The sequence below is a fragment of the Lacerta agilis genome, chromosome 2 (genome assembly GCF_009819535.1).
Source record: "Lacerta agilis isolate rLacAgi1 chromosome 2, rLacAgi1.pri, whole genome shotgun sequence".
Lineage (NCBI taxonomy): Eukaryota > Metazoa > Chordata > Lepidosauria > Squamata > Lacertidae > Lacerta > Lacerta agilis.
This window is the reverse complement of record NC_046313.1, coordinates 17,443,808-17,470,665: the sequence shown is the minus strand read 5'-3', so window position 1 is coordinate 17,470,665 and position 26,858 is coordinate 17,443,808. Positions and strand designations below refer to the sequence as shown.

The window sequence follows — 26,858 nt, the reverse complement described above, 5'->3', positions numbered from 1 at the left end:
AATATATCCTACAACCTCTTTGTGGCCAGATTTATTGGGGGGGGGGGTTAGAGGTTCAGATGTATTATATGTCTCAGAAAAATGGGCTGATGCACAGAAGTAAAACTGAACCAGATCCTCTGTCACTACGCTTGCTGAAAGATCAGCACAAGCGTCTTGGGTGGAAATGGGCAGAAAATGTATGCAGCAAATAGCCGTATTAAGTTGTCATCTTTTAAAGGGAGAATAAAAATAAAAATCTAAGGCTATGTTGTGCAATCCTCCGCTCCTCCAAAGTAGTGCCATGCCCTCAGCTCCAATCACAGCTGTTATCAGGTAGGAATTAATAGCTCCAGCGGTAGAGCATGAGACTCTTAATCTCAGGGCTGTGGGTTCGAGTCCCACGTTGGGCAAAAAATTCCTGCATTGCAGGGAGCTGGACCAGATGACCCTCGTGTTCCCTTCCAGCTCTATGATTGTTTATGCATATTAAGGAGTGGCAACACAGATTAGGTTTCTGAACATATTTCAGCTATGTTTATAGCCGGGGGGAGGGGGACTCTGGCCCCTCCAATCATCCCTGGCCCTTATAGCATCATGGTGAGAGGTGATGGGAAGTCAGAGGCGCTACAGGTTCCCCACTGCTGCTTTAGAGGAAGGTGGGCTGGTTGGTTTCTATCCCAAACCCAGAGAAATGGTGGCATCATGGCATACACAAAGCCTAGGCCTCCACAACAGGCAGCCCGAGAATGACGGAAGCTCTGTTTTAGAAAACAAAGGTGGGCATCTAAACCTTAACATATATGTTAACTGTCTATGGAGAAGAGTGGATCGGGCATAATGCTTCTCTAAAAAGTATGTTTTTTTCACTGCCCTATATTGAAAGATTTTTTGGCAGAAGGTGACTGAAACCATCAACAGGACTGTATGGAACAACTTTACATTTGCAGAGCATAATATCCTCTTGAATTATATATTCAGCACGTGGAACCTTACAAAAGGACAAGGCGAGTGGACTCTCCGTGCCCTTATCTCAATGAAAAGACTGATCCTGATGAATTAGAAAAATACACATGCGGCTCCCTTCTACAACTGGATTGAAGACTCATACAAACTCGCAACATATGAACAACTTGCATATAAACACAGACTTGGCATGGACAAATTCAATGACATTTGGAATCCAATCTTACAAATACTGTAATAGGTTAAGATCTGGTGAAGTACAATGATAACCTTGTAGAGTATATAGTTTTAGGATCCCCCTCCCCTTTATTTTCCCTTCTACACGGGTTTCGTTTCCCTTTCTCTTTCTCTCCTTTATTTATGTCTCACCATGTTTAGTGCACATATAATTATGTACTTTTTGAACTTTCAATAATGATGTTTCTTAAAAAACAAAGAAACCCATATATGTTAACTGTCTACGAAGAAGAATGGATCAGGCATTTCCAAAACCGGTATTCACCGGAAACATATAATTGTCTCTTAAGCGTATGTTTTGAAGAGTGCTGCGTGCAGAGTTTATATGCATCATCATGCAAATGTGGCTTCCATCCATTTATTATTTATTCAGAGTCATCAGAAAGACATGCATTACGTAAGTAAGCAACGTGGTTTCCATTTCCAACATCCGGCATATTTGAACAAGACACAGCGCTCTCCTGCTGAACAAATGTTCGAGAGATGTATTGCAATTTGATCTTGGGATGCTGCTATATCAACTTCTGAACTGGGGGGGCAGCGGCGGTGGGGACAGCCAGGAGAGGATAACGCAAAGCAGCATCCGGCAAGACCTTTTTCCTTCATCTTTCACGGAGCAACAAAGGTCAAGAGATCTGCATACCCACCATGGGAGTTTCTGGCTGAGGGCCTCATTTCATTCAAGGAGGGATTGTAAACAGCAAAAACCAAAAAAGCCTAGCAACTAGTCCTCATTAAGGTGGCAACAGCTGCCCTTACTGCCAGCTGCCCAATTTAACAAGAAAACGTGAAGCACAGGAAAGAATACCTACGGGGGGGGGGGGAAACCCCACAACCCATTACAATGTCGTGCTGGGTTTTTAAACAAGGTTGAGTTACTGCTCAGATCGTTTCCACTGGGGTCAAGTTGAAGTGGGGAAACTGGGCAGGGGTGCAAGGGTTAAGCATTGCCCCGTTCCCTGCTAGTCCCCTGCCACTGCTGGTTCCTCTGCCCAAGACTGTAGCCTCAATCACATCAACAGTGAAAAACAGGGGTGCAGAATGTTCACCCCCTGCATGCTGCAATTGCTGTGGCCCCACAGCCGTGTTTCAGACCCCTGCGCCGTAGATCAAGCTTCAGGAGGTTGCAAAAGGAAGAATGGTATCTTTGGGAGTTTAAAGCTCTGGCTGCAAGCCCAGACTGCCTGCGCCGGTGTAACAGTGCTTTTCTGAATGCGTGTATATATATATTTAAAAAATAGTCACCTTAAAATTAGATGTAATAAAATTTTCCTATCATAATTTGCATCTTCCCATCCCCACCCCACACATTTTAAGAGCCTGTGCAGTTCGGTGTCACATGCCCTTTTGTCTCCGGGGTCAGCCAAACAGCCCCACCAAGTCCGACGACAAAGTTGCTCCTAAATCAGTGTATTTTGTAGCCTTGTTTTGTGTTTTCTACATACAAGGTTGCCCCGAGCCATTTACAGCAAACGCTGTGGTTTAATAATAGAAGGGCTCGTCCAACAGGGCCTCTGCTTTTCGCTCGTCCTCCGGGGGCTCGGCAAACCTCAGCTGGTCCTAAGCTCTTACCTGTTTTAAGGGGGGGGGGGCAACAGTGCGGAAAGCAGATCTTCGGTGAATTACTTTATCGTACCGAAGGTCAGTGTGGGTACTGCGGAGGCAGAGGCTGTGGTTTTAAAGGAGTGCGAAAGGCAATGCTCGGCATCGCCTTTAAAAAAAAAAAAAAGCGCCTTGCATAGCGTACCATATAGGGAAAGGACTCAACCTCGCTGAAGAGCTACTGTCCCGCAAGGAGGGTTCGATGTGCAATGAGAACATTCCAACAGCATGATGCGCTCTTGTGGGAAAGCCAAGCCAGCTGGCCCCAGTTCTGTTAGTGGCATTGGCGGGTCACCATCTTGAGCATTTTCAGTGCCATATCTCCTTGGTCGGCTGGTACCTGTTAAGGAGAAGAATGTGATCTTTACTCTTTTCCCAGTTGTTACTTTTTTTATTCCACCTTTTCTCCAGAGAGCTCTTACACTAACACACTTCTCCCTGCCTCCATTTAATCCTTGCATCAGCAGCGTGAGGTAGGTTAGGCTGAGAGATAATCGGCTGAGTGGGGATTTGAACCCTGGTCTCCTAGATCCAAGCACAGTGGTACCTCGGAAGTCGAACGGAAGCCGTTCCGGAGGTCCGTTTGACTTCCAAAACGTTCGGAAACCAAGGCGCGGCTTCCGATTGGCTGCAGGAAGGTCCTGCAGCCAATCGGAAGCCGCGTCGGACGTTCAGGTTCCAGAGAACGTTTGCAAACTGGAACACTCACTTTGTAGTGTTCAGGAGCCAAAACATTTGACTTGCAAGGCATTTGGGATCCAAGGTACGACTGTAATGCCCTTTTATAATGAGGATGGGGTTTTGGGGGGTTGTTTTTGTTTTGATTTTGATTTTAACTTGTGAACCACCCTGAGACCTGCGGGTATAGGGTGGTCTACAAACTATTAATGATAATTATTATTATTATTATTATTATTATTATTATTATTATTATTATTTCAGGACTCTATCACATCATGTTGGCATGCATAGACTGCTATTAACTTTATTATTTGTCTGTCTGTCTGTCACTATGCATTTTTATTATGTTTTTATTATGGATGTTCTGTAACGTGTTTTTAATGTTCTATACTGCCCTGGGATCTTTTGATAAAGGGTGGTATGAAAACTGAACAAATAACAAATAATAATGAGCTAGAGAGAATGCCACAGGTAGCCACAGTGAATGATTAGTCATTTAGAAAAGGGGGGGGCAAACCCCAGCTATAATATTATTATTCATCTTAGGATTTGTTATCTTTTAAAGACAGTGAGCCAGAGATGCCAGTGTAAGGCTCCTCTCTCCTCCCCACACAGGATATATATATATATATATATATATTTGCATAGGTGGAGAACCGTAACAGAAATCTGAGGCCCACTGATTTCAAGCACAACCCAACAAAACCTTTAACTTTGTAGAGAAGACGGGATCGAAAAATTCCCAAAGAAACCAAGGCCAGTGCAATCTCATCATATCACTATTGTCTAAGGAAAGGTCTCAACTTATGGGAGCCTGCCATCTTGAATAAATTATTCAATCATCATTGTGCCCGCTCCACACTTCCACGCTGTAAGAAACAGCGACGTCATGAGATTTGTCGCATGCTGGCAGTTGGTGATTTCAGGATTTCCCCTAACTACGGGGTTTAGTCATTTTTATGTGGCCCCTTAAAGAAAAAAGCAATTGTGTTCACTTCCCTTTCCCTTTCATCATTTGTAGTTCTTATTCAGGCCCAGGCAGGTACCAGAAGTAAAAAAAAAGGTAAAGGACCCCTGGACGGTTCAGTTCAGTCAAAGGCGACTATGGTGTTGCAGCGCTCATCTCGCTTTCAGGCCAAAGAGCTGGCGTTTGTCCACAGACAGCTTTCCGGGTCATGTGGCCAGCATGACTAAACCGCATCTGGACACCCTGACGGAAGCCAGAGCGCACGGAAACGCCGTTTAACTTCCTGCCATAGCGGTACCTATTTATCTACTTGCGCTGCTGTGCTTTCAAACTGCTAGGTTGTCAGGAGCTGGGGCGGAACAACGGGAACTCGCCCCGTCACAGGGATTCGAACCGCTGACCTTCTGATCGGCAAGCCCAAGAGGCTCAGTGGTTCAGACCACAGCGCCACTTGCATAACTAGAAGCAGCCTAGCCTTGGCTCTGTAATAAACAGCTCCCCACCCTATTTGGGGTGCCTTTTGTGGAACTGTTATGACTATCAGCCTGGTGGTCACATATAACCTGTTGGTTTTTATATATTTCTCTCTCTTAAACACACAGGCCTGAAGAAAGATACTTTGCAGCTTGAAAGCTTCTAGCAGTATTTTATAAAACCAGCTGGACCAATAAAAGGTTTCAACTCAATTGTTCCGCGTTCCTTGTTCTGTGAAATATTAAGACGGCTATTATCATTATTTCCTTTGGCACCTTGCATGCGTAGAGATTCTCCATACTGTGCTAAATCCCTGCTCTCCGAGTCATTGCACCCAAAAATGATGTACTGCGACTGCCAACAAAGTAACTCCTTGAAAAGTCTGGAACAGGAGCATCTAATTTAAAGCAATCAAGTCTCCTTTATATTCTGTTCTGTTTCTTTGCCAACTTACCATGTGCCCAGCCTTCAGAATCCAGAAAAAGTCCAGGTTTTCATAGGACTTATGGAAAGCGGCCGTCGCTGCGGATTCTGAGCCTACATATAAAGGCTTCCATCTTTGCGCATTAAACCTTTTCAGCATGGGCCACTTCAGTTTCCGCAGCCACGCTTCCTGGCCTAAAGAGATAATGGGGGGGGGGGGGAGAGAGAAAATGCTCGTGTAAGAGAAAGGTGTCCTGTTTTGCCAGACATCACACGCCACAAAAGATGGTGGCAATAGCGGGAAATGTCATTATTGGGTTTTGCCGTCTGTTTTAGAAGACCCTGGAATACCACACTTTTCCCCCCAGCCCTGCAATAATTAGTATAATCAATATGAAAGAACAAAAAAGAGCTCTGCAGGCCCAACCAGCTGCCCATAGGAAGCCTGAAATGGGGGAAAGTCTAAGTCCAGTCAAAGGCGAATATGGGGTGTGGCGCTCATCTCACTTTCAGGCCGAGGGAGCTGGCGTTTGTCCACAGATAGCTTTCCGGGTGATGTGGCAAGCCTGACTAAACTGCATCTGGCACAACGGGACACCGTGATGGAAACCAGAGCACAGGGAAACGCCATTTACCTTCCCGCCACAGCAGTACCTATTTACTTGTGCTGCTGTGCTTTCAAATTGCTAGGTTAGCAGGAGCTGGGACCAAGCAACGGGAGCTCACCCCGACACAGGGATTCGAACCGCCGACCTTCCGATCGGCAAGGCCAAGAGGATCAGTGGTCTAGACCACAGTGCCAACCGCATCCCTAACTAACAAACTAAACCCTAACTATTGACCATGTGATTCCCAGTAACTAGTATGCAGAGGCATTCCCCCTTCTCCGATCCTGAAGGGTAGGACACAGTTGTCATGGCTAGTTGCTACCCGTAGCTAAATCCTTTGTGAAAAGCTTTATCAACAAGGGAGAAGGTTGTCTAAGATGATGGTGTTACTGGCCATGTTCAGATGCAACACCCGATGGTGGTTTAGCATTAAGTGAAAATGCCGATATGAGCCTTCTCTCTTCAACCCCAGTCCCTTCTCTACGGGCTTTGTGACATCCCTGAATGCCACGTGAAAGTCTACAATTAACCAGGTTCAGACAGAACAGGAAACCCAAGTTCAGAACAGGGCTGGGGTTTTGAATCAACTTCAAACCATGGTTTGAGATCCTGGGAGAATTATGGTTAATTGTAGACTTTTACACTGCTTTCGAGTGAGATTACACCCATGGGCACAAGCCTCTTTCATAGAACTGCAGAGTTGAAAGGGCCATCTAGTCCAACCCCCTGCAATGCAGGAATTTGCAGCTGCCCCATATAGGGATGATCGAACCTGCAACCATGGCGTTATCAGCATCACCCTCTAACCAAATGAGCATATCTTGACTTATTAAGTAGAGATCTGATTCAACAAACAGGCCTGATATGTATGTATGAAATCTGACAAACTGTAGTTAGTCTTAATGGGTGGGGAAAAAACACAGGAAAAATGGGTGGGGAAAAACACAGGGGGGGACCCACTATAAATAAGTCAGAAATTAGATTATAACACAAAAAACCCTATCAAAAAAGGCGTATAAAAATTTACTGCTCTCTGGCGCCATCTGGTGCTGCATGTTTATAGCACATTCAAATCACTGTTTCTTTACTAGCATAGATGAGTCCAATATCTTAGGAAGCCAAGCTAGAATTGTTAAGGAACTGTAGTTTGGGATTGGACATTACAAACTGCATTCTCCTCTTTGTGGCTGTACTGGATGAGAGAGGACAGAGCACTCGTGCAGGAAACACTGTCAATGGGCACTGAATCCAAACCAGAATGAGGAACCAAGGGGAGGAATATTGAAATAGAGTGACTCAACTGGCAACAGGATGAGATGTTACAAAAATGTGGGTTGCAACTGCCCAAGGGTAACCATGACATAATTAGGGTATATGCCTGTGACTTTTATAGTCACTGCCTCTCGTCTCCACCCTATCTTTCCTGATACTAACAATTATCGTCTCTGGAACTGCCTTCAAAATTACTTTTCTAAATTGGCTGCTGTGGATTCACGTCTTCCCGGCAGGTTGTTTGCATCTTAAATGCAAACCTGAGCCAGCAAGCTTGTTCCCGGTCAGGTCTCCACAAACAATGTTGCCTTAGGTGTAAAGAGATAACGACATAAAAGTGGATATTTGAATATAGGGTTTTGTACATTTTGCAGAAGTTCTTGTTTAAGCCTAGGACAAGACCACCTGGTTATAATCCAAATATTTGGGCAGGCATTCAAGCATGCTTCCAGAAGCCAGAGTTCTCATGGCTACAAGTCAATCTGTGTTCTCAGGGCATTGATCATATTGCCTTCTGATCAAACAGGCCGTGAAAGCCAGTCAGTTGTGCATATTATCAACTGCACACTGCAAGAACCCAGCCTGAATGGCTTATTAGCATTGCACATGTTTGCAGCTCCTCTTAAGCTGGGCCGATAAGACAGTTGCAGGGAGTGGGGGGGGGGGACACAAACAAATATTAGGTTTCTAGACCTTATAGCTTTGAAAACATTGGAGTAATGACTGGTGAAGTCTCAGAATGCGGCAGAGCCAAGTATTCAAACTCCTTGTTGTTGTTCAGTCGTTCAGTCATGTCCGACTCTTCATGACCCCATGGACCAGAGCACGCCAGGCACACCTATCCTTCACTGCCTCTCGCAGTTTGGCCAAACTCATGTTAGTAGCTTCGAGAACACTGTCCAACCATCTCATCCTCTGTCGTCCTTCTCCTTGTGCCCTCCATCTTTCCCAACATCAGGGTCTTTTCCAGGGAGTCTTCCCTTCTCATGAGGTGGCCAAAGTACTGGAGCCTCAACTTCAGGATCTGCCCTTCCAGTGAGCACTCAGGGCTGATTTCTTTAAGAATGGATAGGTTTGATCTTCTTGCAGTCCATGGGATTCTCAAGAGTCTCCTACAGCACCATAATTCAAAAGCATCAATTCTTCGGCGATCAGCCTTCTTTATGGTCCAGCTCTCACTTCTGTACATCAAACTCCTTAGCAAGCAAGTTTAACACTTACACCAAGGTTTCCCAAACTTGGGTCTCCAGCTGTTTTTGGACTACAACTCCCATCATCCCTAGCGAGCAAGACCAGAGGTCAGGGATGATGGGAATTGTAGTCTGAAAACAGCTGGAGATCCAAGTTTGGGAAACCCCGCTATGCTATATAGTATCATGACTGTGAGATGCAAATGGGATTTCAGAAACGCGACGCCTTGCCAATATCACCACCCTCCCTATCTCTACTGACCCCCTGACCCTTGAAATATCCTTACCTATGGTAGAAACGATGAGATCCAACTGCCCATTGTAGACAGTGACATTGACCTTGGCTGCAAGCAAGTCGTCTACGATATCTATTGCATTCTTCATGAAGTCTTCAGCCATATTCGCAAACACGTCTTTTGACTGGCCTGGAAGGATGATGGCAAAAACATTAAGAGACAGGGGGCAAGGAAAGGAAATATTATCAGCATGGCCTTACCACTCATGGGGCCAGGCCCTGAGTTATCCGAGTCAGTATGATATACTGCCAAGGAGAAGTGGAACGTTTTATGCGTTGGAGAAGAAATCAGAACACCCAATGGCATGCACTTTCTTTAAGAAACAACTGTCAATCGCCTTCCGTTTTTTTCTGTGCAAATAAAACTGCGTATCAACTCCAACAATGAATTTGCATTAAAAAAAAAATAGAAATGCAAATTTTAAAGTCTTCATGTATATACCCGGTATGCCCTTCTCATTAAACCGAGAAAAGTAATTGAGAAGAATATACTTCCACATGCTCTCTTAAAACTAAACAAGCCTTCCGAGGCAGACACGACTTTTCCACCAAGGTCCACAACTGCCATCAGGTCAGAATGTAATTTAGACTCACAAGGCTTGCGTCTAACTAAGTACTACTCAGAGTAAACCCATTGATATCAATGCAGCTAAGTTATGTCCAATAATTTCAATGAGTCAGCAAACTTTTTCAGCAGGGGGCCGGTCCACTGTCCCTCAGACCTTGTGGGGGGCTGGACTATATTTTGAAAGGGGGGAAAAATGAACAAGTTCCTATGCCCCACAAATAACCTCGAGATGCATTTTAAATAAAAGCACACATTCTACTCATGTAAAAACACTGCTAGCCTGGGATGATGGGAGTAGTCCCAAAACATATGGAGGGCCAAGTTTGCCTATGCCTACTCTATCAAAAGGACCGCCCCCTCATTTTTCCAGAGATCAAAGTATACAAAATACTGCTTATGTTACTAGGAAACTTTCCAGAAGTTATGGCCCTACCTCCCCATTTGACATGGTCTGGAATTATTTTCAGCTTCTTCCTGATGGGCCCGTTCATCAAATCACTCAGCTTGTCCTTACTTTGATGTTGTACATGACGCTGGAAGAGTTTCACTTATGGAAAGAGGAGGGGAGAGGGAGAGAGAAATAGAGAAAGGCTTTTATTGCAGACTGCATGAGCAGATTTATCTGGAAAGATGACACATATTAATTATGGAGCATATAGCCTTGCCCTTCAGTTCCAAGAACTGCAGGGCGATTTCTAGTAGACCAAAAATTAAAAAACAAAAACAGCCTACAATAGCTTGGGGGGAATCGGACAGCGTGAGGCAGCAATGAAACATCCCATGAGTAGCAGCAGAATCAAAACTAATAGCTAAAAGACAAATTAAAAAGCCATGGCTTGGCACCAAGTCATGCAATTTGGTGCTAGGAAAGATTCCCCGGGGAAAATATTTCCTTCCCTTGGTCATATGACCTGTCTAGTCATATGATCCAGTGCAGCACCGAAGGCCATAAATGAGGCCTTGCATGCAAAAACATAGAAATTCCCAAATCCTACGGCTGCCATCAAACGTGACGGTTGGAGGGAATGTGCCTGGGGCACAAAGATTATTTCTGGCAATGACAAATCCGCCCTCAAATAGGGAGTTTCCGATAATTGCTCCCTCTGAACTTACACACAGGGACTGTTTCACTTGCAATGGATGCAGCAGCTGTAGATGAAGTCGTATCCTGAGTCAGAATGTTATAGAAATTCACACCATTCGTGTACTAGAAAAGAAAAGGGAGAACGCAGGGAGGAGATTGAGAATGAGAACTTCTCACCAGAAGGCATCAGTACACCTCAGCTTTATACAGCTCTGGGTTTTCCCTCATGACAAGTCAAAATTCAGCTTTTTGGTGGGGGAGAATGAGCTTTTCAGAGAAGGAGATTGTCCAAAAAGTTGTTGTTATTGTTGTTTTTACATACACTTCCTGGTTCTGTTTGCAAAAAAAAACTAGACTTATGGCAACCCTACCAGAAGTCATGAGTTATGCCTCCTTTGCACCCAGTCATCCAACTGTCTCTGCTTCTTCAAAACTACTAATCCAGGGGTCAGCATGGCTTATCGGCCATGGGGCAGATCACTCCCGCGGAGATCCTGCGTGGGCTGGACTGGCACAGTGCAACGCTGGAAATGGCATCTGTGCATGTCCGTGGCACTGAATCGCTTCTGCGCATGCCCGGACGCCAAAAATTGTGCCTGCGCAGAAGCGATTTTCGATGTCTGGGCATGCGCAGGCATGATTTCCAGCACTGCAGACATGCACAGACATGATTTTCGGAGCCGCGGAAGAGTCCCTGTGCTGCGCTGCGCAGCTTTAGCACAGCACGGGGGAACTCTCCGAGCAAGTGGCTCGGTTCGGGGGCGGCTCATGGGCCGGTTAAGCGGCCCATGGGCCTTAGGTTGCCGAGCTCTGTACTAATCTGTTCACACAAACTCCTTACAAAGCTTACCTCCTCTATGGTATCTTCGGCCTTACTCCAAAGCAATGTAGCCAGCTTGAATTGCCTTTTATTCATAGCATCAAGGACCTTTTTGGCAGCCGTAGTGACTTGTTTCAAACCTTTATCGTCAAGGTAAGACTGCAGTGCAAAATAGGGGAAATGAACATACATGAAAATCATATAACAAGATGTGTCGACCACCCTGCCATATGCTGGGGACAAGGTCTCTATGTTGTTGTTGTTCAGTCGTACAGTCGTGTCCGACTCTTCGTGACCCCATGGACCAGAGCACGCCAGGCACGCCTATCCTTCACTGCCTCTACAACAGGCATACAAGGTCTCTATACTTTCAAGAAAACAGTCTACTTGAAAGGCATGATCTATTCAAAAGGATGTGTGGTCCAAGGATGGGTTAAAGATCAAGAAAAAGACAGCAGGGACCTTGAAGTTGCTTATCAACACTTAGCACCTAGAGAGCGGCCAGGTACACCCCAAGTCATAGTCTTCTGCACTGCGGTAGGGCATTTTGTGTATTTTAAAATTTGTATCTATACATTTAAATTAGCACATGTAATTCTTATGCAAGTCTGAATCCTCTTTTATTTGGTGATGACTGAAGCTCCGTACATACCATATCTATAAAGCACCCCACACAAACACAAGGTATCCCTGGAACTGCAATTTACTCATCACAGCTCAACAAATGACAACTTGCAGGATTATTTGGGAGGGAGGGAGAATGTGCTTTAAATGCATGGTGTGTACACAGTACAAGGGGCTGCCCTAGCATCTGAGAGTAAAGGTAAAGGGACCCCTGACCATTAGGTCCAGTCGCGGACGATTCTGGGGTTGCGGTGCTCATCTTGCTTTACTGGCCAAGGGAGCCGGTGTACAGCTTCCAGGTCAGCTTCCAGCCGCTTCTGGCGAACAAGAGTAGCGCATGGAAACGCCGTTTACCTTCCCGCTGAAGTGGTACCTATTTATCTACTTGCACTTCGATGTGCGTTCGAACTGCTAGGTTGGCAGGAGCAGGGACCGAGCAACAGGAGCTCATCCTGTTGCGGGGATTCAAACCGCCAACCTTCTAATCGGCAAGCCCTAGGCTCTGTGGTTTAACCCACAGCGCCACCCGTGTCCCAAGCATCTGAGAGTACTGCAGCCCAAACAAGAGGGAGTGGCTTCTGCATTTCACATGAAAATATGACCACCTCCCTATGGAAATAAGGATTCTGGGCTGAATGGGCATTAGATCTGACGGTTCTCATGAAAAAGTAAAAAACAAACTGCAAAAAGCATGGACCGAGTAAAGACTTACAGTGCTGTAAAGGTAAGGTCCCCAGGAAATCACAGAGTCTAAAGGGTAAAAAAAGAGAAATAAATAAATCATGAGTTGCCATGATACAATAGACTTCCTTAACAGCCAGGTAAATCCACTCGGGCTGGAAAAAAAAACCAATTACAAGGATGACAGGAGAGATGTTCTCAAGACTCCCATTAACATACCTAGAGGAGAAATCCACGAATCGCCAAGTGCTACACCAAGAAAATTGCACTTTATGGTCCCAGCTTGAATAGCCTTTTAGAAAACAAAACAAAAAAAGTCAACAAGAGTTTGTGTAAAATGAGATCTACATCAATACAAACATTTTGAGTAGGGTACAGGCAATTTGACAGTAACTCCTTCAAGAACACATGAACCTATAAACAGGGCCTGTAGATTTCAGGTGCTGTTTCAGAGCGAACAGAGAGGAAGCCCGTATAGTCGTACCTTGGTTCTCGAACGGAATCCGTTCGACTTCCGAAAATGTTCGAAAACCAATTGGCTGCAGGAGATTCCTGCACTCAAACAGAACCCACGGAAACCCACGTTGGACGTTCAGGTTCCAAAAAAACGTTCACAAACCGGAATACTCACTTCCGGGTTTGTGGCGTTCGGGAGGCAAAACTTTCGAGTCACAAGGCGTTTGAGAACCAAGGTACGACTGTATTCCTCAACTGATGGCAATGGTGGCAGGTGATTATTAGCTGGCACCCATGAGAAGAGGCATGTTGCTAAGGAAGAATCCAATCTCTTTAGCGCAGAGATTGGAAACCTGTGGCCCTTCAGACTCCATCAGCCACAGCCAGCATGACCAATGGTCAGAGATGAGGGAAGCTGTAGTCCAGTGACCTCTGGGGGCCCACAGATTATTGCCTCCCCCCCCAACCCGCCCTCTGCTTTAGCAGGGAAAGTTTTGATCCACGTACCTTATGCAGTTCCAAAGCAACGCCAGCAGCCATTTTGCCTCCGTAGGATTCTGAAAAGATGTAGAAAGGGACTTTCTACAAGAGACATCCCATGAAAAGCAGTTAAAGTTTTGAACACCATACATTTTATTCACCTGCCCCTCGTCTCCCAACAGACAAAAATAAAAGTTTCAGAGTTTCCTTCCTCCCCAAACGCACCGGGAATTGAACTATTCTGAGGAGCAAGGCCAGATGATAAAGTCTTCAATTCCATTTGCAATCATTAAGGGTAAATAAAACCACAGGATAGTGACCATACACATCACTGAACCACTCTGGTATGGCCTAGCCCTAGAGTCAGAGATTATGGGAACTGTAGGATCCCTTCTGAGGATTTGGTCATCAGATTTTTGCCACATTCTCTTTCCAAAGATAAAACAAACTCCTCCACTATAAACTAAGTATACCAAATTGATGTGCAGGAGATCTTACGCATTCCAGTTTTCACTTCTTAAAAATGAAGGACTGGAATATTATTTCATCCGACTCATCTCAAAGGAGCCCAGGGCACCTAGTTGCTCCATTTCATTCTTCCAACAACCCAGTGAGGTACGATGGAGCCAATCACTCTCTCAGCCTAAGGTTACCCAAAAGAGCTGAGCAGGGATTTGATTTCCTCAGATTTCCTCAAATGCATTGCTTCACACCGGCCCAATTTGAGGAAGCGGAGAATGTGAGGCAGTTAAGTGCAAAAGTGCAGGAAATACGCTAAGTGTTGAGACTCTCGTGCTCCAATCCCTGTCAATACCAGCTCAGTTCTCTACAATGGCTTTGGAAACACTCATGTGTTCCACTTTCTGGAAAGTCATTTGGCCTAGTAACTTAAAAACACAAAATGGGGATTCTAAAATGGAAGTATACTTCCCCTTTTCATTGGCTGTCATTTGCAGGGCAGGGAAATCCTCAACACATATGGGGCATTCAGATGTCGTGATAAAACGATGGTTTATCGAGACAGGAATGAGCTCACATGCTCCTCCCATCTCTCCCAATTTCCGGTGTATTTCCTGTGGTTCATCATAGTTCAGCATTCTGTCTAAACCCTAAACAGAGATTGATCCCGAGTATGGTTTGTTACAACAACCCACCGTCATAGCCCTTGGTTTGAAGACATGCCAGTTTTTCAGATTAATGGCAGTTTAGGGTTTGGAGGAACACTAAACCGTGGTTAATCAAACCGGAAATTTTTTTAAAAAAAAAAAACCTTCCAAATTCCACCATGCAACCAATGGCCTCATATGACACACATCACGGCAGGGATGGTGGGTGGAGATAATAGTGTCATAAGTAATCGCCATAATGTGTACGTTTGACTTCAAAACGGCAAACGTTGGACACTTGATTATAGGCTTGTGTGGCCATTCAGTGGACTACTTGCAGCTCTAGCTGTAGAAGTAGCATTTCCTATCTAATATTTAAAATTATTCCATCTTTATCTCGTCTCTTGCCTGGAATTCTGGCTTAGACTTGAAGAATTCTCTGAGAACCACCATCAGGTCCGTGGAGACTGTGCAGAGATTTGTGGCGTACGCAAGAGTATCGTTCACATAGCTGAATCCAGTGCCAACGGGGTTATCGACAAACAGCAAGCTTGCCGTCTGCAGCTGCGTCACAAAAAGAAAACAGAGTAAGCCTTCTATACAAAACACACACACACGCAGAGAGAGAGAGAGAGAGAGAGAATGAGCACTAGTGTGGCTAATGATGACTTGGCAACAGAGCAAAGCGTGACTCTGCATTTGGTAAAGAAAAACCCTCGCCAGAGTTCTCACATTTCCCTTTTCCATCAGGTTCAGGTGTTTGCAACAGATAGGTCCAAACTGGGCAAAACCAAGAAAATAATTTTGCTTTTGTTTTTTTAAAATAAATTTTTATTGGTTTTCACAAATTAGAACACTGACAAACAAATAACCCTAAACAAAGAAAATAATTTTGATGCCCCATAAGTGGAGTTGCTCAGAGGCATAGCTACCAGGGGAGGGAGGGTGGCTAACCAGGGTTTTTTTTGGCCCAGTTGAAGACTCCAGAGAGGCGCCATTGAGGCTCCCAGCCTCTGTGTGCGTGTGTGCGTGTGTGTGTGTGCGTGTGTGTGTGCGTCTTTGACCTGGGTGAAACAAAGCCTATTTTTGCCCCTGCTGTTCCAGGTCATTGTTTTTTTTTACTGCACTGTTTGAGGTTTTAGAAGATAATCTGTAAATATATATACGAAGAAAGCCACAGTACAAACTCTTTAACATATGCTTGCAGTTTTGACTATCAGCATAAGCAGCAATGACTTTTACCACCCACATAACATACAGAAATTAAGCAAGTGAGGCTTTTCCTGGAATTAGGATTCCATTTTTCACGCAGGAAGATGTTCCACCCACTGCATTTCTGCTTGTTGGGCTCGTTTGAAAGGATCGGGGCCAGTCAAAACTTCCATTGTTTGGTTTTAGAACATTTTTAAAATACTGTATAATTTTCATTATTACCATTTCCAAAATCACATTCACATTCAAATATGTATTTCCACAATTAATATCAATATTTATTATAAAACATTCAATAACTTCCCTTCCCCTTCCCAGATTCCTTTAATTTCCCCCACCATCCCTGCATATTCTTATACAGTATGCCCATTTGTCTCACTTTCTCCCTTTATTCTTCCTTTTTTAAATATATTATACCATTGAATTTACCTTAACCCTGCTAGCGTTTTCGCTTGTTTACAGTTATTTTCCAAATAGCCTCCTTTTTATTGTTGCAAACCACTATGACACATTTCTGCGATACAGCAGTATTTAAGTATTTTTTTTACAAATAAATGAATACAGTAAATAAAATAAGTGCCAACTCTGGTTCCAAGATGAAAACATGCAGGAAGGATCCTAAAACCCACATGTTGTATGGGCAAAGGAAAACAGAAACAGGAAACAGAAATTGCAATATAGTATGACCAACTGCAACGTGCAGAAATCATGATCTGGAAGAGCCATTCGTATTATATTCCATGGAACACTCTTTTTCCTGCTTAATCTCATAATCATGTGAGCAAGCATGGTCAATTCCGGCTTAGACAACAATGGGTGGGTAATGAATCTTCTAGTCACAAACCATGATACATACCCAAGTTGTCTTTCTTGGCTTTAGATCACTATCTAAAGGGCCAATCTCTTCAAAGTTTCCGAATCCTGTGCCTGAAGCCCCAGGGCCACCCTGTGAAGCCACACAGATTAGGGGGGAAAAGCAGAGAAAAACAGATTATAAACCTTTTATAGCCCTTCCCTTCTTTGTCTCCACAAAATCCCCGTGAAGTAGGTCGTTGGAGGTAGATGGTTTCTCCTATGGCTGAACGTGGATTGCGTTTCCTCAGCAGTCACCGCAAGGTGTTAAACTACAACTCCCATCATCCCTGACCATTGGCTTTGCAGCCTGGCGCTGATGGGAGCTGGAGTCCAACATCAACCCGTAGAGCTGGGCAATATCCGGTTTTCAACATCATGATGCTTCACCAGCTAAAACATCACAATACTGATCTATCACAATGTCCTAGGACCTAGGTAAAAGGTAAAGGATGCCTGGATACTTAAGTCCAGTCAAAGGCGACTATGGGATTGCGACGCTCATCTCCACTTTCAGGCCAAGGGAGCCGGCGTTTGTCCACAGACAGCTTTCCAGGTCATGTGGCCAGCATGACTAAACCGCTTCCGGCGCAACAGAAATCCGTGACGGTAACCATAGCAGCGCACAGAAACGCCATTTACCTTCCCGCTGCAGCGATACCTATTTATCTACTTGCACTGGTGTGCTTTCGAACTGCTAGGTTGGCAGGAGCTGGGACATAACAACGGGAGCTCACCCCGTCACGGGGATTCGAACCGCCGACCTTCTGATCGGCAAGCCCAAGAGGCTCAGTGGTTTAGACCACAGCGCCACCCGCTGCTGACCACCAGAGTAAACGGATAGCATAATCCTTCTGCAAATCACACCCCATATCCTGCCCGAACTTACCTGAAGCCACATGATCAGAGGGAACTGGGTGAAATTCTTTGCAGGGCTGTCGGCATAGTACAGCCACCAGAACATGCTGGCGTTGGGCCTGACAGTGACATACCCCCATGCCTGCTTCGGTTCTTTGGGTTCCTCTAAATACACAGCTGAAAAGGAGGAGGAGAAAAAAATACCGGTTGCTACACTTTATAGAAAGGTGGTCCAGGCACTTGACATAATAAATATGGACAGGAACTCTTTTGGCTCCATTACCAAGATCAACATTCAACTGTTTTCAACACACAGAGCTGCTTCTTCCTTCACTGTGTCAATGATTCTTTAGAAACTGCTACTTGTGCAATGGGTCAGGCTGCTATTGCACATTGCAACTCGAATCCAAGAAAGCAGTTGCATGCCGGATCATCGCTGAAAAATTACTAGACACACCCTTGCAAAAGATTCTCAGGCAATTCAGACAAACCGCAAGGCTGAGGTCAGAGTATCTGCAGAAGCCCAGAGGCCTACTCTTAGATACGCTCAAGGCTACATTGCAAAAGGGTATTTTTGGTGTGATTCAATGCAATAATTTGGGTTGTATTCCACACAGCACTCTCCCAGGACATTCTATAATAAAAAGATCTCAAAGTAGCTGTCTTAATACAAAGGAATTTCAGAAATAGACTGGAAAGAGAAGTGGCTGAATTGCAACTAATCACCAAACTTAAAACCATGGAGAGACCTGGTCTGAACAAAGACATTGGATTCTTATCTCATTATACATGACAAAGCTATCTTTAGCCATCTCACCCCTTGCCTTTCCCTGCAAGACTAATTGCAGCCGTTAAGAGTCGTCAACAGGTTTTCCACACCTATCAGCTGATCACCGATTCCCACCACCCTTCTGAGTAATACCCCTCCCCACTCCCTCACTGTATTTAAGGGTCTGGTGACTTCCGTTTCAGTGTATCTGAAGAAGTGTGCATGCACATGAAAGCTCATACCAAGAACAAACTTAGTTGGTCTCTAAGGTGCTACTGGAAGGGATTTTTTATTTTATTTTGTATTCACTGTAAGGATTTCTGCTTGCACAACAGAACAACCTCCCACTCTCCAGTGTGGTGTAGTGGTTAAGAGCGGCAGACTCGTAATCTGGTGAACCGGGTTCGCGTCCCCGCTTCTCCACATGCAGCTGCTGGGTGACCTTGGGCTAGTCACACTTCTCTGAAATCTCTCAGCCCCACTCACCTCAGAGTGTTTGTTGTGGGGGAGGAAGGGAAAAGGAGAATGTTAGCCGCTTTGAGACTCCTTAGGGTAGTGATAAAGCGGGATATCAAATCCAAACTCTTCTCCTCCTCCTCCTCCTCCACGTCACCTAAATATATTTTGGGGGTTCCTCTGGAGTAGATTTGGAAATTGTGCAGGGGACACATGGGGAAAGGAGAGGAGAAGTCCCAGTGTGCATCTGCCCAAACAACCATGACTTGGGTGGGCAGTCACCTCAGCTTGGCACTGGACATTTCAAGAACATCGCTAGCAGAAGAGAGGCAGCGTACGGCTCTTTCCGTAAAGTCTTGTGAACAGCTAGGATATTCTATGCAAAACCAATCAGGAAAAGGAGATAACTAGGTGACCTTCGCCCCCCCCCAGCTGTGTACTTAACCGTCTCGTTTGGATTATATCTCAGAATTTGTCACATTACTCAGAAGGCACTGGACGTTCTGCCTACACCCCAGGAAGCTATGTATTTTTCCTCTGGCATCCCAGGCATGGCACTGTTAATCTGGGACATACCTGAATATATTTATGCATTCAGCTTTTTGAAATGAAAATGGATGTGAGTAAGAGGTTGTGGTCTGGTTCACACATCCAGCAGAAAAGAGGTGGTGAAATGACTTTGGACTTACTAAAGTGGTACCTCGGTTTTCAAACACAATCCGTTCCGGAAGACCGTTCAAGTTCTGAAACGTTCAAAAACCAAAAACTCAATAGCCAACAGCTAGGCCTCAGGATCTTGCACTCAGTGGAAGCCGCGTGGCATGTTCGACTTCCGAGGCGTGTCCGAAAACTGAAGCATTTACTTCCGTTCAAAAACCAAAATGTTCGTCAACAGAGACGTTCGAAAACTGAGGTACCTCTGTTCTTCTGACTGCATGCAGGGCATGTCTGAATGCTCCTCCACTTAAGAACTCCCTAGAAGAAATCTAATACATCAGGAAGAAAAGTTTTGTATGTTATCTGCCTGCTGTGCTAGTTTTCTGCTTACAGAGATCACACACATAACATCCAGTAGTGCAGCTCTCCATCTGCAGTCAGAAGAGGCAGGCCCATTTTACCATCTCATCCTGCTAGATCAGGCTTCCTCAACCTTGCCCCCCCAAGATGTTTTGAGACTACAATTCCCAGCACCCCTGACCCCTGGTTCTGCTAGCTAGGGATCATGGGAGTTGTAGGCCAAAAACATCTGGAGGGCCGAGGTTGAGGAAGCCTGTGTTAGATGCTACCCACCATCCTCCTTGATCCAGCAGGTAGGGAGGCAGGAGCTGACATCATGACAGGTCAGAGGAGGCCATTTCTGCATCAAGTGGCCTGGTGTGGAGCTGTTTAAGCAAACAGGAAGGATTGTCACATTTCAGTCTCGCCACACTAACTGCGGCAAACAGCTTGATAAACACGGGCGTAGAAACCAACTCCTAGGCAAGTTTTTGCTGTGTAGGCTTCCAACAAAACCTTTATTGTCGTTCACTGCATTCCACCAATAGGATTCAGCCTTCCTCCAGAAACTGATGCCACAACAGTCAATGCAACTGCTCTGGGTGAGAGTAGCCTCCCCACCCATCTGTAGGTGTAAAGCTATGGTTGCAGATGGACTACTCCCAGAAAACAGTGCCACCTTTTTCTCACGTGGCTGTTATGAATTCTTTCAGCAGAAATTCAGCCAGAGCCAGCCATCGCTCCATCTCTATGCTGGGAATCTAATCCCCTGTTGAATGCATTTAATTGTTAAATCCAATGGGGGGGGGAGGGTTGGACAAATTTAGTCCCAGAGAGTAAAAGATGTACCCTGTGTGTGTTTCTATGCCTTTTAATTTCCCAGTGTTCCATGGGATTTACTCCCATGAAGAATGCAGAGGGTGGTCACTTTGGAAACACAGGGCAAATCCTGCAAACACACAGAATTTTCACACATACACTTATTTATGATTTACTGACTGATTTGCAGACTGCCTTTTAAAGGAACAGTTACCTTTCTATTAGTGTCATCCGCATGAATAATAATAACTACAGTAGTACCCCTGGTTACAGATTTAATTTGTTTCGGGGTGCCGTGCACACCCCGAAAAATCCGTAACTAGAGGCGCCGCTTCTGCGCATGCATGAGCAGCGGAACCCGTAAGTGTGGAGGTTACACAACACGAGGTACCACTGTAATTGCAAAGTATAAACACGTAACAGACAAAGTGGAGTTAAAAACTGCATTACTGCCCATAAAAATGAGAAGTCACTAGTGCAACAATGGACATGAATGAAGACGGTCAAATTAAAAATTTCAAAGATGGGGGATGAATTCTGCAATCACAGGGCCACCACCAGAACACACTTGCTCTGGTACCCATCACTCTAATGTCTTTTACTGTTGAGACAGACACATAGCTAATGGTCAAGGACAATAGGAGTTAAAGGTCAAAGTCTGGGGTGCCACAGTTCCCCATTCATGTGTTGGCTAATGTGCTGCAGCAGGGGGCACCATGAAAACTGCCTAGTATGGATACTCAGTGTGGTGCCCTGCCCTTGCTTTTAGGCTCCACGCTCCTGCCATCTCTGAGCTCTGGCCATATTAGCTGGGGCTCCCAGGAGCTGGAGTCCCATAACACCTGAATGCCACCCCACACAGACTACCCCTGCGATATTGAAAGCTACAGGGTTAGACTGCAGGGGACACTTTTAGTCATGGTGCACACAGGGGAATTTCAGCTCTTCTTTCCCTAACAGGCTGCATAAATACTACAATGCGATCAGCTTTGACCTCCAAAAAAATCATTTTCTTCCGTTCAGAGACATTACAGGTACAGGGGCCCCACCCTCCCTTTGCACCTGCACATCCAGAGACAAGGGCTGGGTGGGCAGAGGGGTAGGCAACCTAAGGCCCGTGGGCCGGATGCGTCCCCAATCGCCTTCTCAATCCAGCCCGCAGATGGTCCAGGAATCAGCGTGTTTTTACATGAGTAGAATGTGTCCTTTTATTTAAAATGCATCTCTGGGTTATTTGTGGGGCATAGGAATTCATAACTTATTTATTTATTCAAAATATAGTCCGGCCCACCACATGGTCTGAGGGACGGTGGACTGGCCAACCAATGTGTTTCACCACAGAGAGCTAGCTGCACAGATAAGCATCTGAACCATTACAGAATTCAGGCGGCTTAAAAGTAATCAAGGCCACCTGGCAGAAAGAGCTTCTCTGTAAAAGCAGATTCATTGTGCAAATCCTATACCCAGGACTTACGTTGGGGAGGGCAGGACACCCAGTTGCCTTCCTCCTCTGTCTGGCTCTCTCTAGCAGATTCGGAATGAAATGTCTCAACAACAGTTGTTTTAAATTACTTTCTTTTGACCCCAAGTGCTCAGAAAAATCTGTCAAAGTACAGTGGTACCTCGGGTTACATACGCTTCAGGTTACAGACTCCGCTAACCCAGAAATTACGCTTCAGGTTACATACGCTTCATGTTACAGACTCTGCTAACCCAGAAATAACGCTTCAGGTTTAGAACTTTGCTTCAGGATAAGAACAGAAATTGTGCTCTTGCAGCGCAGCGGGAGGCCCCATTAGCTAAAGTGGTGCTTCAGGTTAAGAACAGTTTCAGGTTAAGAACGGACCCCCGGAACGAATTAAGTACGTAACCAGAGCTACCACTGTATCTACTTTTAGCTAAGTATTTTTATTTATTTTCTTGATTGGGGGGGGGGGCAGCTGCCCCCACCTTTGGCTATACACCCACAATCCTATAACCAGAAGCAAACCCCACTGAATCCGACAAGTACCACTCCCAACGTACAGGGTTGCGGCTGAAAACAATGCGAGACCCAGAAGCACATTCCTTAAGATATCAGCATAGGCATAGCTGGGTGGGAGGGTGCAGTTGCACTCCCCCGACTAAATCAAGTAAATAAATAAAAAACACTTGACCAATTGCATTGCAGATAATTCGGTTCTGCTTCCCCTAACATAAATCCTGCCCCCCCCAAGCAAAAAACAACAACCCTGGCTACACCCATGGATACCAGTGAGCCCTGCTTCCAAAGAGATGTAAGTAGTTGGGAAACAATAAGTGAGCATGCATTTACAGTTCAGTTTACTTGTGTATAACAACAACAAATAATAGTTTATTATTCATACCCCGCCCAACTGGCTGGGTTTCCCCAGGCACTCTGGGCGGCTCACAACAGAATATCAAAAACGCGATAAAACATCAACCATTTAAAAACTTCCCTAAACAGGGTTGCCTTCAGATGTCTTCTAAATGCCCAGATAGTTGTTTTATTTCCAATCGGGCACTTCCCCTCTCGTAAGAGCTTAAAACAACACACACAAACAAAAGCCATACACTAAACTGCAGAGGTCAGTTCCCCTTAAAACTCACCTGAGCCCAAAGTGGCCAGAGAAAACAGCGCGATCGCTTGCGGCAGTTTCAGCAACATCTTTACTCTCGCCCCGCGATTTCCTGGCTAGCGGTCATATGACTCTGTCTGCTTGTCAGCTGTTTCTGCGAGAGGGAAGTACGCCTTTTATTGAGGGAACCGGGCGGCAGAGCCGGCCAAGGGCCGCCCCCTTTCCGCCTTAGCCGGGGATTGATTTCCACTTGCCAGTTCCTGAAAGCTTTTGCGCGTTTGCACCTTGGGTGTGGCGAGCGTTTTGGCACTCTGCGGGAAGATGGATGAGGGACACTTGGTTTCAGCGCGAGCAAGTTTGCGCAGAGGAATGCCAGCAGCACGCTGTCAGACATGCAGGCGCTTGATTAAATCGGGTGCAATTTGGTTGTGCAAATGGGAGGGCTGAAGAACTGCTGGGTTTCGCACCCGGTCGTGCTTTCAGTGCTGCGATACCAGTTTCCTGCGTGGCTGACGCAGGTGCTTTTCCCAATTCGGTTTAGCTCCTTTGCTCTCTGCTTTTTTTGGTTTTTGTATAATTTTCATTAAGTTTTTCAGTTTTACATTTTTAGAATATTCATTTAAACCACCTTAAAATTATCAAAGACTTCCCTTCTTTTCTTTACATGGTTCATTTTGCATGCCATAAATCCCTGCATGTTTTACATAAACTAAACCAGTTACAGGTAGGTAGCCGTGTTGGTCTGCCATAGTCAAAACAAAATAAAAAATTCTTTCCAGTAGCACCTTAGAGACCAACTAAGTTATAGGTAGGTAGCCGTGTTGGTCTGCCATAGTCAAAGCAAAATAAAAAATAAAAAATTCCTTCCAGTCGCACCTTAGAGACCAACTAAGTTTGTTCTTGGTATGAGCTTTCGTGTGCATGCACACTTCTTCAGCATGCACACGAAAGTTCATACCAAGAACAAACTTAGTTGGTCTCTAAGGTGCTACTGGAATAAACTAAACCATTTTTTATTCCACTTTTACATCCATCAAAACTTACTTACACAGTTGAATTTATCTTAAAGCTGCCAACGTTTTCAAGTGCACACAATTTTCACCCATATATTCAATAAACATTTTCCAATCTTCTTTAAACGTATGTTCCTCTTGTTCTCTTATTCTTTATGTTAAGTCTGCAAGCTGTGCATATTCCATCAGTTTAAGTTGACATTCTTCTTTAGTTGGGACCTCAACTCGTTTCCCATTTTGGGGCTAACAAAACACGGGCCGCAGTAGTAGCAAACATAAATAGTCTTTTTTGAAACATGGGAATTTCCATCTGGATTATCCCAGACTAAAAGGACTCTTGAGTTTTTTGGGAAAGTGTTTCAATTCATTATAAATTATTTCCCAATACTCGTTTGCCCTTTTACAAGTGCACCAACCTTTGCTCTCTGTTTTGATCCCCAAGAACCATTCAGTGTTTGAATCTGAAACAGTTTGGGACATTGCTGACCCATCGTGGATAGCTGAGTTGGTTAGAGCATGGTGCTGATCTTGCCAAGGTTGCAGGTTCGATCCCCGTATGGGACAGCTGCATATTCCTGCATTGCAGGCGGTTGGGCTAGAAGATGATCCTCATCCAACTCTATAATTCTATGATTCTATTTTGTGATAGACTAATAGGTGTGGTTTGGCACCCCGGCAGCACAAACAGTTTCTTGCGGCTGGAATGCGGCCCAGTTGGGGTTGGGCAAAAGGAGGTTGGACTGGATGACCCTTGTGGTCCAAGTCTATCTATAGTTCTAGGAAAAAGGGACACGGGTGGCACTGTGGTCAAAACCACTGAGCCTCTTGGGCTTGCCAATCAGGAGGTCAGTGGTTCGAATCCGCGCAACGGAGTGACCTCCTGTTGTTCTGTCCCAGTTTCTGCCAGCCTACCAGTTCGAAAGCATGCCAGTGCAAGTAGATAAATAGATACTGCTGGGTCAGGAAGGTAAACGGTGTTTCCATGCACTCTGGTTTCTGTCACGGTTTTCTGATGCACCAGAAGTGGTTTAGTCATGCTGCCCACATGACCTGGAAAGCTGTCTGTGGACAAACACTGGCTCCCTCGGCCTGAAAGCGAGATGAGCGCCGCAACCCCATAGTCGCCTTTGACTGGATGTAACTGTCCAGGGGTCCTTTACCTTTACCTTTACCTTTACAGTTCTAGGATTCTATGATCATTTCTCCCAGACAAAGGCCCCTGAAATGGGGGCATCTCCAAGTTTGTGCATGCTTTATCTAGGGAACAGCCTGGGCCAAAGGGACATGGCAACAAACACAAACATAGCAAAGCTGCACAATCACAGGACTGTGAAGCAGGGCAAAGTGACCTCAAAGAGAGTGAAGGAAAAGGTGTGGCACCAGCAGACACAATGCTGGATCTTGATTATTGTCAGACACTAGTGTTGAATTTCCCGTCTATCACTTGTGCTCTGCTTTCCTTCGGACCACATCAGCGAGGCCGGCCGAGAGGGTGGTCTAGGCAGCCCAGGACCTCCATACGCACTGTCCAAGCCTGCGCCCTGGAGAGAGGTCCCTTTGGGCACTGTGATTCCCCTAGTGGTTTGACTTCACCCCTGGAGGTTGTTTCCTGAGACATGCACTTATGCCAACCTAAGTCTAGAAAGCAGGAAGTTGAAACCCAACATCTGGAGAGCTGTAGGTCTGTGCACTCCCCACTGCAATGATCAATCTACTGGTGTCAAGACTACTTTAAAAAAGGCATTGAAGTGGGGGGTGGCGGCAGGGGATGAGCCCAGAAAATTCAAATGTGCCACTTATTTTCTTTTTCTTTTTTAAGTGTTGTTTGATAAAAGAAGGCTCATATCTCTGCCTACGATTATGGAGTTCTGTTTGCTCGTTTTCTACATGCCATAAACTCCTGTTTTCTAAACATGCTGCAGATACTGTGTACAAGGTTCTAGCTGTGTCTTATGTTCACATTTTTCTTTACATGCTTTTGTGATATGGTGGGCCAGCACGTTCCTTGCGTAGATGCTGGCCTTGACAGGCCAGCATTAACATTATGAGAAGCCCTCAGTTTAAATCCATTAATTCTTAGGGTTTGCACATTTTAACCTGCCTCTGTGCCTTTAACAGCAGCTGGATGTGGGTTGACATTAGGAAAAAAGGCTATGCTTAACCTGTTAATTTCTGTTTGCAACAGGGTTGTTAAACATGCAGGAATTAACCAGGGTTTCCTCCCCCTCCCCGGGTCAGCTGACAACCAAAGACATTGCCATTGCTATTAACAGTAATCCTTCTGGTTGGTTAATTGGTTTGGCAACTTCCAGGCACATGATGTGTGATGGTAATTATTTTCCCCAAGAGTTAAATTATAACTATGAGATTCAGGTGAGGGTGAGGGTCACATGACTTGTCAATCCCAGCAGGTATATAAGAGGACGACCCGGCCTGCCCAGGCCTTTCTATTCCCAAATGTTGCCCACAGAGCGCAAGTATGCTCAAATTGACACCAGGTGTCAAGGAAATAAACAACTATCTGACTTTTAGAAGACACCTGATGGCAGCCCTGTTTAGGGAAGTTTTTAATGTTTGATGTTTTATTGTGTTTTTAACATTTTGTTGAGAGCTGCCCAGAGTGGCTGGGGAAACCCAGCCTGATGGGCGGGGTATACAAATAATAATAATAATAATAATTACAACAACAATTTTATTATTATTCTTCCAGTACACTGACATTAATTCCCCTGCCTTCCGAAATGATATGCCGTTTTTTTCGGAAAAAACGTCGATGGAATCTTTCAAGGAT

At 45.1% G+C, this 26,858-nt stretch overlaps 1 protein-coding gene across 1 annotated transcript; it reads right to left on the bottom strand.

Moving 5' to 3' along the window:
• Positions 1-1,526: 1,526 nt before the first annotated feature.
• Positions 1,527-23,217, bottom strand: SCPEP1 (serine carboxypeptidase 1). Its single transcript, XM_033138742.1, has 13 exons — positions 23,086-23,217; positions 17,467-17,612; positions 16,582-16,671; positions 14,922-15,077; positions 13,435-13,509; positions 12,691-12,763; positions 12,503-12,540; positions 11,197-11,325; positions 10,376-10,469; positions 9,696-9,809; positions 8,687-8,824; positions 5,361-5,524; positions 1,527-3,124 (listed from the first exon to the last, which is right to left on the bottom strand). Exons 1-13 carry the CDS (start codon positions 23,141-23,143, stop codon positions 3,059-3,061), a joined length of 1,341 nt encoding a protein of 446 aa, XP_032994633.1. The 5' UTR covers positions 23,144-23,217; the 3' UTR covers positions 1,527-3,058.
• Between the last annotated feature and the right edge of the window lie 3,641 nt (positions 23,218-26,858).